The sequence below is a fragment of the Phodopus roborovskii genome, unplaced genomic scaffold (genome assembly GCF_943737965.1).
Source record: "Phodopus roborovskii unplaced genomic scaffold, PHOROB, whole genome shotgun sequence".
NCBI classification, from domain to species: Eukaryota; Metazoa; Chordata; class Mammalia; order Rodentia; family Cricetidae; genus Phodopus; species Phodopus roborovskii.
Window position 1 is genome coordinate 130,064 of NW_026125382.1, and position 16,233 is coordinate 146,296.

Below are 16,233 nucleotides of genomic sequence, written 5' to 3' on the forward strand. Positions count from 1 at the left end.
CACCACTAACACAGGAAGACAAGTTCAAGCAGTTAGCACAGGTTCTTCTCTTTTCTACATAGCTGCTACATAAACATCACCAAAACTCCTTATAATGAAAACTATGAGGATGGAGAAAGGTTTTTAGAGAATATAATAGAGGACACACAAACAGGAACAAAAGTCACTCACCCATGATAAACTTACCCATCAAATTTTCTTTCTATACTATAAAGGCATATTGAACAGTCTGCTCTAAACACTACCACCATGTCCCGGAAGACACTCAACAGTAATGTTTCTGCTGGTGCTTTGGTGACATGAGCAAAGGCATTGTCCAGATTTGATGTTCGTAGGTAGATTCTGAGCTAAAGGGGGAAAAAAAAAAAAAACAAAAAGCAATTTATAAAAACAAAAGATGGTTACCAAGAATGTTTGGTATCAGTCATATTTTTATCTATATACCACCCACTACCTCCAATTCACTTTAAAGTAGTAGGAGTTAAAAAAATTACCAATGATTTAGCAAAAAGTGAGAGTATTTTTATTTTGGCTATCTAGTACTTCTTATAAATAACTAAAGGTAATGTGATCAAGAGTAATGTATTATTATGAGACCATGTTTCAGATTTTGTGTACTCAAATCTTACTACCGAGACTACCAAAACTTCAAGACCACTATACAAATCAATAAATTAATAAACCTATCCTTAAAAACAGTCATTCTTATCTATTTTTTGCTTTTAATGTTTTATTACCAATCTTTATATATTATCTACTAGCTAAAAAGGATAGCCTTTTTAAGTTCATTTACTTTTTGAGACAGGTTTAATATTTAGCTCAGAATGGACCTGAACTCATAATCCTTCTGTCTCAGCTTTTTAGGTGCTATGATATAAAAGGTTATCTACAAATTTAAATTGTCACCTTAAAAAAGAACATAAATAACCAAGAACACTAATTCTATTGTAACATGATAAATTATTAAATTAAAATGTTGTTCAGTTTTTAATGGATTGCTGTATACCTAAAATTAAATCCTGCTTAGTTTGAAAATTAAAAATCTATTATTTCTTAGGGGGGAAAAAGTTACCTCTTCTTGACGGTCACTTAAGTTATAACACGCAAGGACCATAAAGTCATTCCACCAGGCTAATCCACCAGTCACAATCATATTTTGCTCCTTAAAAGAAAATATTAAGATGTATTTACCTTAATTATGTTACCCAAAATTTCAATAAAGTAACAAAATACTCTTAGGAAGCTCAAATTATTTCTGATTCATTCTCTCTTGCCTATTTCTCCAGGGCCTTTATTAATAATGTACCATATCTTACCTTAAAAAAAAAAAAAAAAAAAAAGATACTCTTAACTCCTATAAAGAAATACCTATGTTGTTCAAAATACCTCAATACCAGATGGCATCATTAATCCTACATCTAAAACAACTTGATTTAAATTCTGGTTTTATTCTTCATCAGATGAGTGCCTGAATCCCAACTTTTAGTAAATGGTAGTATTAGTGTCCTAACTGGGTTTATAATAACATAAAAAAACATTTTAAAGTACTTGATACACAAAAGACACCTACTTTAATTTTCCTTCTTTCTTCCTGGTTGATTCTTATAATATCTAATTAATTCTCCCCTCTGACCCTCCATCCCGACTCTGCTATACAAATACACATATCACATACAGAATGATCTCTACATTTCTAGACATTTAGTCTCACCACATCTGATACCTCAATTTTAAAGATTACATTAAACCTAAGCTATACAATTATTGTTACAAATCTTTTTCCTTCTTTTCACATCTATGTACTTGTGTGAGTGAGTGTGTATGTTTTGTGTACATATGGACCAGGGTTTGATATCTGGAATACTCTTTGATGACTCTTCTATCTTATTCTTTGAGGTAATGTCTCTCAATCAAAGCCAGAGCTGGCTGATATGGCTAGTTTCTCCGGGCTGCTTGTTCCAGGGATCCCCCATCTCTACCTCCCCATGATGGCATTACAGGTGACTTGCCATTTCCACCAAGCATCTAAATGGCCTCTAGGAATTTGAACTGATGAGTTCCCTTAGTTGTATAGAAACCACAAATGGTAGTCATCTTCCAGCACTTGTCAATGATCTTAACCAAAAATGAAAACCCAACTATCTCAACTCAAGATCTTTTATCAAATTATCAAGTATTTCATCAAAAGTGACTTACTGGCAATTATCCAACACCAAATCTGTCTCCCCACTTCTCCGTCCCTGCCAAGCCCAGTGAATATGGGAAGTGTTTTATAGTTGAGCTACATCTCTAGCCTCACTATCAGTTCCTTTTTCATCTTTATGCTTTGTATCTTGAAATGTATTTTTAGTTAAAAAAAAAAAAAAAAAAAAAAAAAAAAGACTAACCTGAGTAATGTTCCCAAAAAGTTTCCATTTTTTGGTGAGTAAAGAATAATGTGCAAACCTCAAACTTGCCAGCCACAGCGATATTCTGTCCAAGTTCATCAATAGCTGAAAACTGTTTAAAAGGAAAAATTAAAAGCTCTTTCCTACAAATATATACACTTTACTAGAAACAAAGTACTTAATAAAATATAAGGTGAAGAGACTACAAATAAATGTCTGCTAAGTGATTTAAATATAAAATGCTAAATTAAAACTCAAATATTGATAGCTAAAAAGTGGCAAAAGTGTAGAGACACCAAAGATTAAAATTGCACTCTTACAAATCTATAAGGGTTCAACTCCTAGAATGATTACCACAAAAACCAACAAAATAACAACTCACCCGTATAGGCCAATTGCTTTCTAGATAGGTGCTGGAAATCTATAGAAAATAACATATCAGTTTGGTGAGACTTATGAAATACATTTCAATTTATAGCAATAACAGCACAGCATGAGATTCAGCTTCTTGCATGTTTAAGGTGCCAAGCAGTGGCTTTAGTAGCAGAACCCTTGGAACTGAGCATTTGTTTATGAGCTTAAGCTACTATTTTTCTATTAGGCTGTTCAATGACACTGATCAACAAGAACCCTTATACAGGATGCTAATCTCCTGAAGCACCAAAGGTATCCACAGCCTCCCATGATATCTAGCTTACACCTTTGTTCACGGTGTCATTTTATCAGTGCTATCAAACTTTCAAACGTATAGAAAATTCTGTGAGTTTCTAATGTGGAGTAAGTTTTAGCTTCACAGACTCTTATGTCTCTCTTGGTCTACTAATTAGCTTTCATGAGCAGCTGGAGGAAGAGGAGTGAGAATTAACAGAAAACAGAATGATGGAAGAGTCTTCTGTTCCTGGATTAAGAAAAGCTTCAATTTATTCAGATTAATTTTAATTTGACTCAAGAAAAATGAATCCAAATCAGAAAGCCATGTAAAGTATAATAAAACCCAATAAAATTGTGTAAAGGTAGAAGAGGATCAAGTAAAAGCAATATACCCAAAGCACTTGTATTGCTCTAAATACAGTTAGCCCATAAAGGGTTAGAATAGTCAACTTAACTTAATTAACAGCTTTCAATTACTCAAAAAAGAATGTAACAGGTGGACCAGAGTAAGTGGCACAGTACCAATGACACTGGGTAAAAAAAAAAAAAAAAAAAAATTAAAGAACCCTACACTTCCCAAACTTTGATGTTTCACTAATTCCTGTGAAAAGTGATATGTGAGCTAGCATGTCACTGCAAAAGTGATTCCAACATAAAGAGTCAGTAAAAGCTTATCAAATTATCACACTCTAATGTATATCCCTACAGAAAACAAAAAAACAAAAAAACAAAAAAAAAAAAAAAATCTATTCTTTTAGGCTTCAAAAGTCTATGACATACTACAAATTATAAATGATCTATCTTTAAAACCCAAATACAAGTTAAAATCAATTTCTTAAAATTTTCATCTGAATAGTTTATGACTAGACAAAGTACACATATTTTTCCTAGTGTCACCCTTTTTGATCTATGTGTCATCTGAACTTTGTCCTATATACTTAATGCTGTGTACAGAAATAGTGGAACAAAAAGAGCAGCTAACAAGTAATAATTTTGAGTCATAAAGTCGGCACAGGAGTCATGCCACACGCATAATCTTGAGTCATACAGTCGGCACAGGAGCCATGCTACACGCATCACTGGGAGACGGTGCTAAGGTACAGAGCAGACCCTCACCACTCTTACCAAAGGGGTTTCCAGTCTCTCTGGAATGGAAATGAACTGCTTTCCTTCTTTTTTCCTGCTAAACTGTCTCAGCCTAGGCTTGTTTTATCTAGCCAGTGTGACTAAAAGATTACATTAGATCTTTGCAAAATAGCATAATCTTCCACACCTGATAAAACTAGGGGGATGTGAGCAAAATAGCCTTTAAAATTCACTACTGACCTCCCCAATGAAGTGTCTGATATTTACATCCCACATTTTGTGACAAATAATTTTTTAAAATAGTTAGAGCCAGGTTAATTATAAAACCAATTATCTTTAGAACACTAAGTAATAAAGACCTTTTAGAAACCAATGTTTATCGTATACAAAACATTGAACATTAGAAGAAACATAGCCACAAACTAAAAGGGTTTTGTGTTTTAATTTCACATTGTGTTCCAGTACTTTGTAAATTTGTAACTAAGAAAACTAAATAAAAAAAAAAAAAAAAAAAACAACTTTGAAAAAGGCACTGTTTATACTGCCAGTTACTAACTTTGCTTCTAACAAGTGCTGTATGCAAAAGCTTCTAATCTGGAAGTTAAGTTGCATAAAACAGAGAAGGCTTGACCACACAAACAGGAAAATAGTTCAGTATCCCAGACGATGAGCAGACAGCACAGAATTAGCTGGAGCTTATTAGATGAACTCTAAATTATACAGTAAGCACACAAATAGAAATCCACACAAACAAATCAACTCTCATGGAGGATGTGGTCCTAACCTACGAGAGGGTAAGTGAGAAGGGAAATGAGATCATGCCCCTAGTTTCTCCAAGGAGTCCACATGACTGGCTAAGAAGGTTAGCCAGCAAAGCTTTAGCACTATATAAACACTACCCAGAAAGATCACTGTTACTCTGCATGCAATTGGTAGGCTCCAGTGTAAGCAAGCAAGCAAAGAGCAGGGCAACTCTAAATTAAAAAAAAAAAAAAAAAAAAGGGGGGGGGTGGGCTGGGTGACGCACACCTTTAATCCCACCACTTGGGAGGTAGAGGCAGGCGGATCTCTGTGAGTTCAAGGCCAGCTAGTTCCAGGACAGGCTCCAAAGTTACACAGAGAAACCCTGTCTCAGAAAAGAAAAAAACAAAACAAAACAAAAGCCCACAAAGGAAATTACAAGTTTCAGTACTTCTATGAGTCAACATTCAATACCTAGACTTTTAAAGTACACTGAACTTTTTTCTTTAATGTAGACTAGGCTGGCCAGTGCATCTTTGTGTATGCTGGATGAGTTGTGTTAACCTCCTGAGTTTCAGTTTTCTCATGCACAAATCTAGGTGGGCTGTATGATTTCCAAGGCCCTTCCAGCTCTAAAACATTCTATGGAATTTGAAATAAAAATTCTACTACAATTTAAATGTCTTAGGAGCACAACTGTGGCATTTTTATTAGCATTTATTATTGTTCCTTTCTCATTAGGGTTTACCAGGTCTCCAAAGCAGAGAAATGTTCTGAGAACCACTTGTTTACCCTTACGGTAAATAACCATTTAACAGATACTTTATCAGTTATTTTATCACTATGTAAGACTAAAAGGACAGAGATGGGTAAGGGGATAAAAAGACCTAGGTGAACCCACACTTCGAGCTCATCTGCAGACATGAACACAGTGAACTGTCAGATGACCAAACCCTGCTGCTACCTGCAGCCCTCACGTCGGAACTATCTGCGTGTCTAGATGCTACCTGCAGCCCTCACGTCGGAACTATCTGCGTGTCTAGATGCTACCTGCAGCCCTCACGTCGGAACTATCTGCGTGTCTAGATGCTACCTGCAGACCTCCGCGGTACTGTCTGGGTGTTTTGGCTACCTGCAGACCTCACGTCAGAAATATCTGTGTGTCTACAGGGTGCTTCATGGACGGCTAAGAATCACTGAATTTTTGAGCTGGAATAAAATTCAATATTGTTATTGCCTGATGGACTTTTTAGTTCCAAACCTACCTTCTTTGATCCTCTGCTCTACTTGGCCCTCTGGTAACACAGACCTGGCTAGGCAGAACTGGCATTGATGCCAGTGTAGAATGAATAGTTCAAAGTATGGGGAAATGAAAATAGCAGAGAAATGGCTACAGGAGAGAAGGGAGCAGTGGAAAATTTTAGTCAAGGAAGTAGCTAATGCAATTTTATATTTCAAAAATGTTACTAATTATAAAATGGTATGCACATTTTTTTATTCCATGAATTTATGTATGTTAAACACATTTTGTTTTAGTGCATACTATATTTCAATGTAGGAGTCATTCCTCCTTTAACCCTTGACAGAATCACCATTATCCTGTCTTTCATTATCTTCATTAAAAACAACTGAAAATAACACAAACGCTGAAGTAAACCAGTGAGATATAAGCAGAAGGCAAAGAATCATGGAACTAGGGAACTGATTAAAAGACGCTAGTGTGGTAGTGTACGTGTATAGTCCCAGCAGTCGGGAGAGCTGGGACAAGAGACTGTGAATTCCAGACCAACTATACAGCAAGATTCTATCTCAAAAGGAAAGAAAGTAAAAAAGAAACTGACAAAAAGAAACTAACCCAAGAACAGGCTCTGCTACATTTCAGCATCAAAAGGAGAAAGAAAATATTCAGGACTTTGAAACTATACATACAAATTTAATTTCTTTCAAGAAATTTCAGTTTACTCACTGCACCAAATTTATTTTAATTGGCATAAAATTTCAGAATTAATCTATATCAAATGTTCAATCCGTCACAATTGCTAAAAGAACCTGCTAATTTAAATGTGGTACCAGCATGAATCCACAATTTGGAAAAATCCAAATAATGACAAAATTATAAACAATAAGTTTCTCAAATGTTGAGAAATTTGAAATTTGGGTGCATTGTTAAGTGATAATTACTGAAACTATAAAGTCAGCTGTACCAGGTACTAGTCAAATCATTGCTTTCCATGCTATGCAAATCCACAGAGCTAGATTAAGCAAAACAGAGGCTCAAAGTGAAATAAAAGTATCTTCATAGAGGGGAAAAGAAATAAACTTCTAGTTCTTGACACTATTAATGGTGAGCATGTACTCTGAATCAAATAGAAAGAAAAAGCATTAAAAGAGATACAGCAATGAAAATAATTAAAAATTGGTTCCAAGTGACACCTTACCAATGAATGAGTCCCTTGTAGTAAGTAAACGAACACTGACCTGTACAACATGCCAATGCCGATGTCCAAGTAAAGTGCTTAACCCTGAGACTCCAGACCTCCATCTGCAAATGGGCTCTTCTCCCAGTGGGTATATGACCAGTGCGTGCAGAACTCTTGGGATTCTGGGTTTGCAGAGGCTTCTCCACAGTTTAAGTACAAGCGATCTTCTCCCTGAAGCAACACCTGTTCTTGGTTACTCTAGACAGGCAAAAGGGGAAAAAATACTCAGTATTAGGTAGGGACAATTAAGTAACATGCTGTTTCAATTTTATTTTTGAACATGTACTATATATCTCAGTAGATTTTCTTCAGATGACCAAATCTACATAATATATATATATAACACATATGTATATATGATACATATATGTGTATGTATTATATATATATGTATATATGAAACAATATTTTAGTGGTTTTCATTGTAAATAAGGTTTTGTACAGCGTGTTTTTGCCAATGCTTTGCCAAACTTTTTGCAGGTTTACAAACATTTGAACAGTACCTTTCGTTAGCACCCCTAAATGGTGATACTCTGAGAAACTACACCTGAAGAAGTATATGTAGGTATAAATTTTTACAGCTGACTGTGCAAGTTTCTATGGATATTCAGACAAATGCAACAGCTTCTGCTTTTAGTTAATTATGCCCTGGGTTTTAGAGGGCCAATATTCTCAAGGAGGGAAGATTTCTAATATTCAAATAAGACAGTGGTATCCTATCCCTTCCCATTTAGTCCAAAATATCAACAAGCGTGCTTTATTTCTTTCGTGTGTGTATGGTGTACACATATGTATGTATGCATGTGTGTTTGCGTGTGTATGCACATGTGCTCTAAGACTGACTTCAGGTCTCTTCCTCAGTAGCCATTCTTCATCTCACAGACTGAAGCATGGTCTCTTGGTGAACCTGGAGAATGATAGCCTGGCTAGGTAGACTAGCCTGCTTGCTCTGGAATCACCACCACCACCACCTTCCTGCTGGGACCACAGACAGGCTGCAATGCCCACCTGCCAGAGCTCATTTACCCACTCACTGAGCCATCTCTCCATCCCAGAGGGGTGCTTTAAAGTGATCTGGAATGGGGAGGAGCAGGAAATATACTCTATTTTTATTTTTCTGGGAATCCTTAATTTTCCTTTTTTTTTTCTTTTATTCTTTATTTATAACTGTTTTACTACTAGTGGGGATGCTAATTTTCATTATTAAAATCTATTTTCACATGAAAATTTCATGTGAAAATAGATTTTAGGTAATTAGCAACATGGTATTTTTTTTTTTTTTTTTTAATTTTAACTTCAACCACTTACATTGTAGCCCTAGCCTCATAAAGACAAATAGTATCAAACTCTGAGATCTGGGTTATTTTCACATTAATTTTTAATGTGTTATAAGTTTTAAATAACTTGCTACAGCAAATATCTTCAAAAAGCTATTGATAATAGGTACTGAGATATATACTCACAGCATATAACAGTAGCACATTAAAGTATATGATCATATAATACATATTAATCAGAGAAATAAAATGGGAAGTGATGGGAGATGTCATTCTGTATGTTTCTCATACTGGTTAATAATAAAGCACTGTTGGCCAATAGGAAAGGAAGATAGGAGGGACTAGGAGACAAGGAGGAAATAGGAAGTAGGAAGAAAGGAGTCAAGATGGAGAGTCTGGAGAGAGCTGGACGCCAGCCGCCTCCCCGGTAAGAGAAGGCCATGTGAAAATACATAGATCAGCAGAAATGGGTTAATAATTAAGGCAGAGCTAGCCGATAAGAAACAAGTAACCAGGCCAACAGTATTGTACCAAATACAGAGTCTCTGTGTATTATTTGGGGCTGGTGTGCGGCGGGACAAGACCAGCGGCAGCGGGCAGAAAAACCTGTACTCGTTACAGGGAAGTTTATATTGTACTTTGTAATACTACAAGTAAGAAAATAAATTGTAATTTGGGGCAATGCTTCCCAAAGCAGGCTCTTAGACATATGTTCTTCAAAGAGTTCCTTAAAATTTACAACTTAATGAGTAAGCCTTTTGTATCATAACTACATTTTTTGTGCCAGATATGATCACAACTAGAGTTCTGGAGTCCTAATCAACTCTTTATTTTAAAGCCTTTATTTCATGTAAGAAAACAGGATGTAGGTCATAGAAAAGGGTCTAAAATTTTGCTAAGAGGCACTACAACGAAATGAAACCACAAAAACAAAACAAAATGAAAGTGCCCACAGCTTTAATTACTTACCATGCAAGGGTTTACAGTGAGCACACTCTTGATAAACTGAAACAGCAAAATGCTGGGCTGTTTTACTATACTCCTGAGGTCAGACTCAATTTCAGTGTACTGAGGACCAAATCCGCTGATCACCCACAAGTGATAGCCTTCTGCACCCCAGCTCTTGAAGAAAAAATGTCAAAGCAGCAAAAAGTTATTTTTATCTCCTTTGTAACTTGGGTTAAATATTGAAAACAGTGAATGAAATAACCAATGACACCACTGTTGTCTTTGGAATGCTGGAGAAACCATGACAAATAACAGAGACTCTAAGAGTCACACCCAGGGCTCAGAAAGGTGGCTCAGCAAGGTGTGGAAGTATGAGAACCTGAGTTTGATCCCCCAGCATCCGCGTAATGGTGGAGAGAAGAACACCATAAAGTTGTCCTCTGACATCCACACAGTAGCATGCCCACATAGACACATTAAAAAAAAAAAAAAATCACAACCAATGATTCTTAGCCATATAGTACACCTTATCTGTTTCCAGAGGAAACACTACTTAGAATGGTAAAACACTGAACACTGAATAATGTTCTCAGGTTCAACTTCAGGGTTCCAATTCTAAAAATGCTTCTGTAACATCTCAAGTACAAAGAGATTTTACAAACGACAACTCTGAGTAGGCGACTAGAAGCTCAGTGAAGAAGCGTCTACAACAGATGCAGCTTTGTATATAGCAAAGAACACCAGAGTCTTTGTTTCAGCTTGATCTTTCTGTTGCACTGTCTTGGCCTCTAGAGAGAGGTTTCTTCAGTTGTGAAGTATAAAGTGAAAAGATTTAAATGTACTTCTCCAAGCCCAATTAGAATTAATATTGTGTAACTAGATTCCATCATAGTATTTTTCAAGACAGTTATTTCTAATCTGTAATCCAAGAAAATGATGAGTGAGGTACATAACACGGTTAAATTAGGATCAGGATAAACAAATGGGCCGAATAGATGTTTATTCAGGGAGAAATAACTTACAACCTATCTCACTACAGGTACAGACTGCTGCAAATTGTTGAAAGCTTAACATTGTTTATTTCATGTGTGCATATGTGTATCTGTGCTCCTGACTTCACTGCTCCTCAGATTCACTCAGACTGCTATACTCTCCTCAACGTGGCTAGAGACTAAACTCTCAGACTGGATGCCAGCCCTGAGACCCTGCTCCTGTCTTAAAAACCTCTCATGAGTCCTGGGATTAAAGGTGTGTATTCCCAAGTGCTGAGATCATCTTTGTGTGAGCTGTTTCTCTTTAGGACTGGATATATTTCCTAACAGAGATTGTCTACCTCTACCTCCCAAGTGGTTGGATTAAAGGTGTGTATCACCACTGCCTGGTCTCTATAGCTTGGGGCTGGCTTTGCTTTCTGAATCCTCGGGCAAGCTTTAAGAAATCATAAATAATGTGTCACCACAGCCAATAGTTTCAGAACTATTATACTGAAAACTTACACTTTTGTGTCTATATATGAGGTATATGTGTGTGTATAAACCGGATGATGTCATTTGTCAGAATCATCTACCTTATTTCTCAAGACAAAGTCACTCCAAAGGCAGGGCAAAGAGGACTATTAGGTCAAGGCTAGCCTGGCCTATATAGTTTGAGGCTAAATGTTGGTTCACAGCAAGGAACCCCATCTGTTTTCTTGTTGGTTTTTTTTTTTTTTTTTTTTTTTTAAAGGCAAGGTTTCTTTGTGTAGTCATGGCTGTTCTAGAACTAGCTCTATAGACCAGGCTGGCCTCAAATCCACCTGCCTTATATTCCTAAGTGCTGGGGTTAAAGGTGTGTACCACTATCACCTGGCAAAGCCCATCTTAAACAGGAAAATAAACTTCACCAAAAATGAACTATATAGGAAAAAAAATCTGCTGAGATAAAAAATGCTTTCTTATTTTATGTTTTATGTAGAAAGTACTTACCATAGAATTGATCTTAAGGGGATCTTTTTTGGTACCACTCAGACCTATAACTAAAACAGAATAGAAACTTAACTCGATTGTCTCCTAATTACACAGTATACACAAACCACTCCTTAGAAACAGAGATACATAATAGTGCATGAAAATGAAATACTCATGCATTATTATGTATTTCTACTTTAAAGAACAGTCACTTTCACTTTTGGTTTGGTTTTTTATAGCATTAGTTTTGAGACTATGTAGCCCAGGATGGCATCAAAATCACAGAGAACCCCCGATTCTGCATCCTGAATGCTGGGATTAGAGGTGTGTGCTACACAGTTCAGCAGTCACCCTTAAATCTTAGCATGAGCTCATATACACAACTGGGCTCCAAAAAAAAAAAAAAAAAAAAAAAAAAAAGTGTATTTTCCCTAGTATTTGGAATCAGTAAGTAATTATCTAATCAACTGTCAGTTTTAGGAAGGTGAATGTTTGAAGAATCATCATATTCTCAACAAATTAAATCTGAATTTCACAAAATGTTTTGCTATAAGAATAAAACAGGAATGGATAGACTTAGAGATCATGTTAAGTGAAATATAGCCAACTCAGAAAGACAGATTATCCATTTTTCCTCATAAGCAGAATCTACACAGGACACGACAGTGAGAGAGAACTATGATGAGGGTAGAGTAGTGGTCCTAGAAGACAGACGAGATGGGGAAACGAGAGAGGGGCAGTGGCAGCTGGGAAATACAGATAAAATACTGCATGCTTTTATCATGAGTACTGTCAGTCTAGATTTAAAAACAAATATACATATAGCATGGCATGAAGAAGGAGGCAGCTATCTGGTGAAAAGGAAGGGAAAATACGGGCAAAGTACACTAATGTGCCCATGTGAAAATGTACTCATCAAGGAATAAGGGCAAAGGGCATTGATGTGTACATGTGAAAATGTACTCACTAAGCTCTACTGTTTTAGATAAGTTACAAAAAAAAAAAATTAAGAGTGATTTTTTTTTTTTAAAGGTAGCCCCATGAGTTGCATTTCTGAATATATGAGCTGTTAGGGAAATACCAGGTTATTTATCTAAAGTTTTCTTTATTCACTCACGCAAAGTCTCCTCCAAGTGTACAAATCAGCTGGGCTCCAAACACACTCCATAAAGAAAGACCTCCATGTTCCCCAGGTTACTATGTACAGCACTATTATCAGGAGACCATTTAATCATTTTAACAGCTCCTGTTTTGTCTCCAAATGTCTGTGAAAAGATAGTGAGAAAGGTTAATAAGACTGCTCAGAGATATTTAGTACTTTTTACATACTGCATGTTCCAAACTGAATAAGGCAGAATGGCACAGGCTACTTGAATTCTAAGATGAGTCCTGTTCATGAAGAGTACTCGAAAAGGGGCAAAGTTGATCAGCCTTTGCCTGATCTCAAAATTCAGGCAAACTGTAGGAAGTAAAGGCTGGTTTTGCCCCTGGCTAGCTCTAATAACTCTCAGTGTGTAATAATCTTAAAGCTCTCAGACCAGCTCCCATAAAAATGGGACAAGGTTGGAAAAACAGTCTCTTTAAGGGAAAAAATAACAAGTCTTTTCCAGAGTGAGCATGATAAAAATGAATACTAGGAACAAATAAATATCTGTTTCTGCAATATAGCAACTATACCATCCTACATGATTCTTCACGCTGAAGTAACTAAGATGTTGAACGTTTCAAAATATTGGGGCAAAGAACTTTCCCTCTGAATTCATCTGTCAAACTCTGAGAATCTATCATTGCTGGTGAGTCACACAGCATGTAAGGGTCAGGAGATAAAGCTTTAGAGCTTGTCCACAACAGGAAATCTAGTAAAGATACCCAGTAATGTCGAGATTATAAAGGCTGCATCCAGAGTACAAAGCAGAATAAAACCTGCCATGTAGATGAGGCAGGGGAATTGTTGATATTTCATCCATTACATAGAACTGGAACCAAAGTCCCATGGTAGTCCTTAGTCACATATCAACCAGTCCTCACTCCCCTGATTTCTAATTCTGGGTAATTAATGTGGTTGAAAAAAACAAAAACACTTATACAGAGAATACAATACAAAGGGGTTCCAGAACAGTGTGGTAACCCCCAAGTGATCTCTGAAAGAAATGCAACAAATAATCCAGGCCCTAAAGCATCCACCAAATAACTCTGAAAGAAACATCAGCTTTCAGTAAAAAGTGCTAAGATACATAAACAAATCCTAAGAAATAAGATATAGTAGAGGTAGATTCAAAGTCTTTGGAAACTAGGATTAATGGAGACTGACTATAAAACCTTTTTGTTTTTTGTCTTTGTTCAAGACAGGGATTTCTCTGTGTTGCCTTAGCTGTCCCTGGGAATTCACTCTGAGATCAGGCTGGCCTTGAATTCAGAGATCTGCCTGCCTCAGCTTCCCAGGTGTTGCCGGCTCACAACCATTATTTTTAGGTGAAAAAATAAAGGAAGGCCAGTGAGACATGTTGGTGGCAAAAGTCCTTGTCATGCCAAGTTCATGGACCTGACTCACCCTTATAACCCATGGTGGAGAAAATCAACTCTAAAGTTGCCCTCTGATCTGGACATACATGCTGTGACACGTGTCTCTCCCACCTTTTTTCTGTAATAAATGAAATCAGAGAAGGAAACTGGAGGTTGTTCAGTAGTTAAAATGCTTGCTGTGTAAGCACTGGAGACCATATTTGGTTTACAGCACCTACATAAATGCAGACATGGTGCGTGTACCCGCCACCCCAGCAGGTAGGGAAGCAGAGATAGGGAGATCTCTGGGGTTTGGCTGCTCGCCAGACAGCTGACCTGGGTAACCTCCAGGTTCTGGGGGGGAACCTTCCTCAGAGAGGAAGAGTGACTGAGGAAGACACTTGATGGGCCTCCTGGTCCTCACACACACACACACACACACACACACACACACACACACACACACACACAGAGGAACCCTTCCTCACAGACTAAGAGTGACTGAGGAAGACACTTGATGCCAGCCTCTGTCCCACACACACACACACACACACACACACACACACACACACACACACACACACACACACACACACACAAAGACACTCACACCATATCCGAGAAGACTTTGATGAGGATCAGAACACACACAGGCTAGATAAACTAAACAGATCTTTTAAAAATAAAAACACAGTAACTAAATGTAAAACTCAATGGGCAAGCTAAGCAGAATTATTTGACGAGAGAAATTTAAAAATTTGAAGCTAGGCAAAAAAATGTAGGAAAAAAATGCAGCAGTATCTAATTAGAGTCCCAAAAAAGTATGACTGAGAAAGATGATACTCAGAGGTGATGACTGAGAATTTTCCACACTGCTGAAAGATTTGAATCCCCACCAGTCTCATTTTCAAGCACTACCAAAAAACAGAAAAGCCATGACAGGCAAGCAGTCTATCAACTGAGCAACATCCTCAACCAGTGGAAATAAATTTAAAACCAGCAGCGTGCATAGTTATTTCCCATTCAGTAAGTGGGACCCATTCCATTAGCATAAAAATGCTTTAAAATCAGAAAACATTTTCTATTTGTAGGAATTTCTTATAAAATGACAATAATTTACAGACAAAAATATTGATGAAATAGGGTTACATCCAATTACTCAATAAAATATAAATCTAGGCACAGCCTGTATAAACCCCAGAGATAATAAAATTGGAGTAAACTAAGAAAGCACGATAGGGGGGCTTAGCAGGTCTTAAAATGCCACATATGCTGAGATAGGATCAATGCCTAATGCCATCCTTGTCCCTTGCCCATTTCTGCTGATAAGTTTAGAAAAAAAACCACTTAAAATTTTTTTTTTTCTGCCTAACACAAGGACATATTTATGGCCAATCAAGAAAGCAGTGCTGAGGAGCAGGTCATCCCACCTGACAAGAAAAACATCATTACACACCATTTGCTTTCTCCTTGATGCAGATGCAGAAGTCAGTTGAACTCGGAAGCTATTTTAGGACCATGAGGTAAAATGCCAAATAAAGGTCATTAATAGCTTACCTTGGATTTCTTACCATCTAAGTTTCAGTCAAAAGAGTGCATGTAATCTGGTGACTAGTACAGATTCATAGGGTTCAGAAAGAATGTTCAGTTTCACCACAAAGTTGTGCTCCTAGCCTTTAGAATACTGTCTAACATGCTGTTGTTACTCACTCAGTAGAGAGAATATATTGAAACCATGGGTGAGATTACAGAAAAAGTTTAGAGAAGAAAACAGATGCTAGGCTGGTTAAGAGCACAGGTTGCCTCCTTCCAAGAGGGACTTAGGCTCAATTCCCAGCTACCACATGACAGCACACAACTGTTTGTAACTCTAGTTCCAGGGGATCTGACACCTTTACACAATAAACACAAAATAAAAAAATAAATTATAAAAAAATAGAAGCTGAAAGTAAGTGAGAGGCAGAAAGAGATGAGGGAATAAATGAAGGTCTAGAACCCTCTTTCATGAACAGAAATTCTTGGCCCAAGATTTTTTTTTCCTGTCTTAACAATATTTACTCAGAACATGTGTTATTTAAAGTTTGTTTTTATATTTTGTGTGTATGTGTGTGTGTGTGTGTGTGTGTGTGTGTGTGTGTGTGTGTGTGTAAATGACAGGGAGAGTGAGCTGCTATATTTAGCAATGGAAAAGAGGGCTGCCAAGATTCTTACAGAG

At 36.9% G+C, this 16,233-nt stretch overlaps 1 protein-coding gene across 1 annotated transcript in view; it reads right to left on the reverse strand.

Annotated features, from left to right (window-relative positions):
* Positions 1–14,080, reverse strand: part of LOC127214690 (guanine nucleotide exchange factor subunit RIC1-like) — a 28,864-nt gene extending 14,784 nt beyond the window's left edge. Inside the window, 10 exon segments of the mRNA XM_051174993.1 lie at positions 187–347; positions 1,073–1,162; positions 2,388–2,447; positions 2,449–2,499; positions 2,770–2,808; positions 7,344–7,390; positions 7,393–7,543; positions 9,592–9,744; positions 11,535–11,584; positions 14,068–14,080. Of these exon segments, the coding sequence (XP_051030950.1) occupies positions 187–347; positions 1,073–1,162; positions 2,388–2,447; positions 2,449–2,499; positions 2,770–2,808; positions 7,344–7,390; positions 7,393–7,543; positions 9,592–9,744; positions 11,535–11,584; positions 14,068–14,080 (815 nt within the window).
* Positions 14,081–16,233: the final 2,153 nt, after the last annotated feature.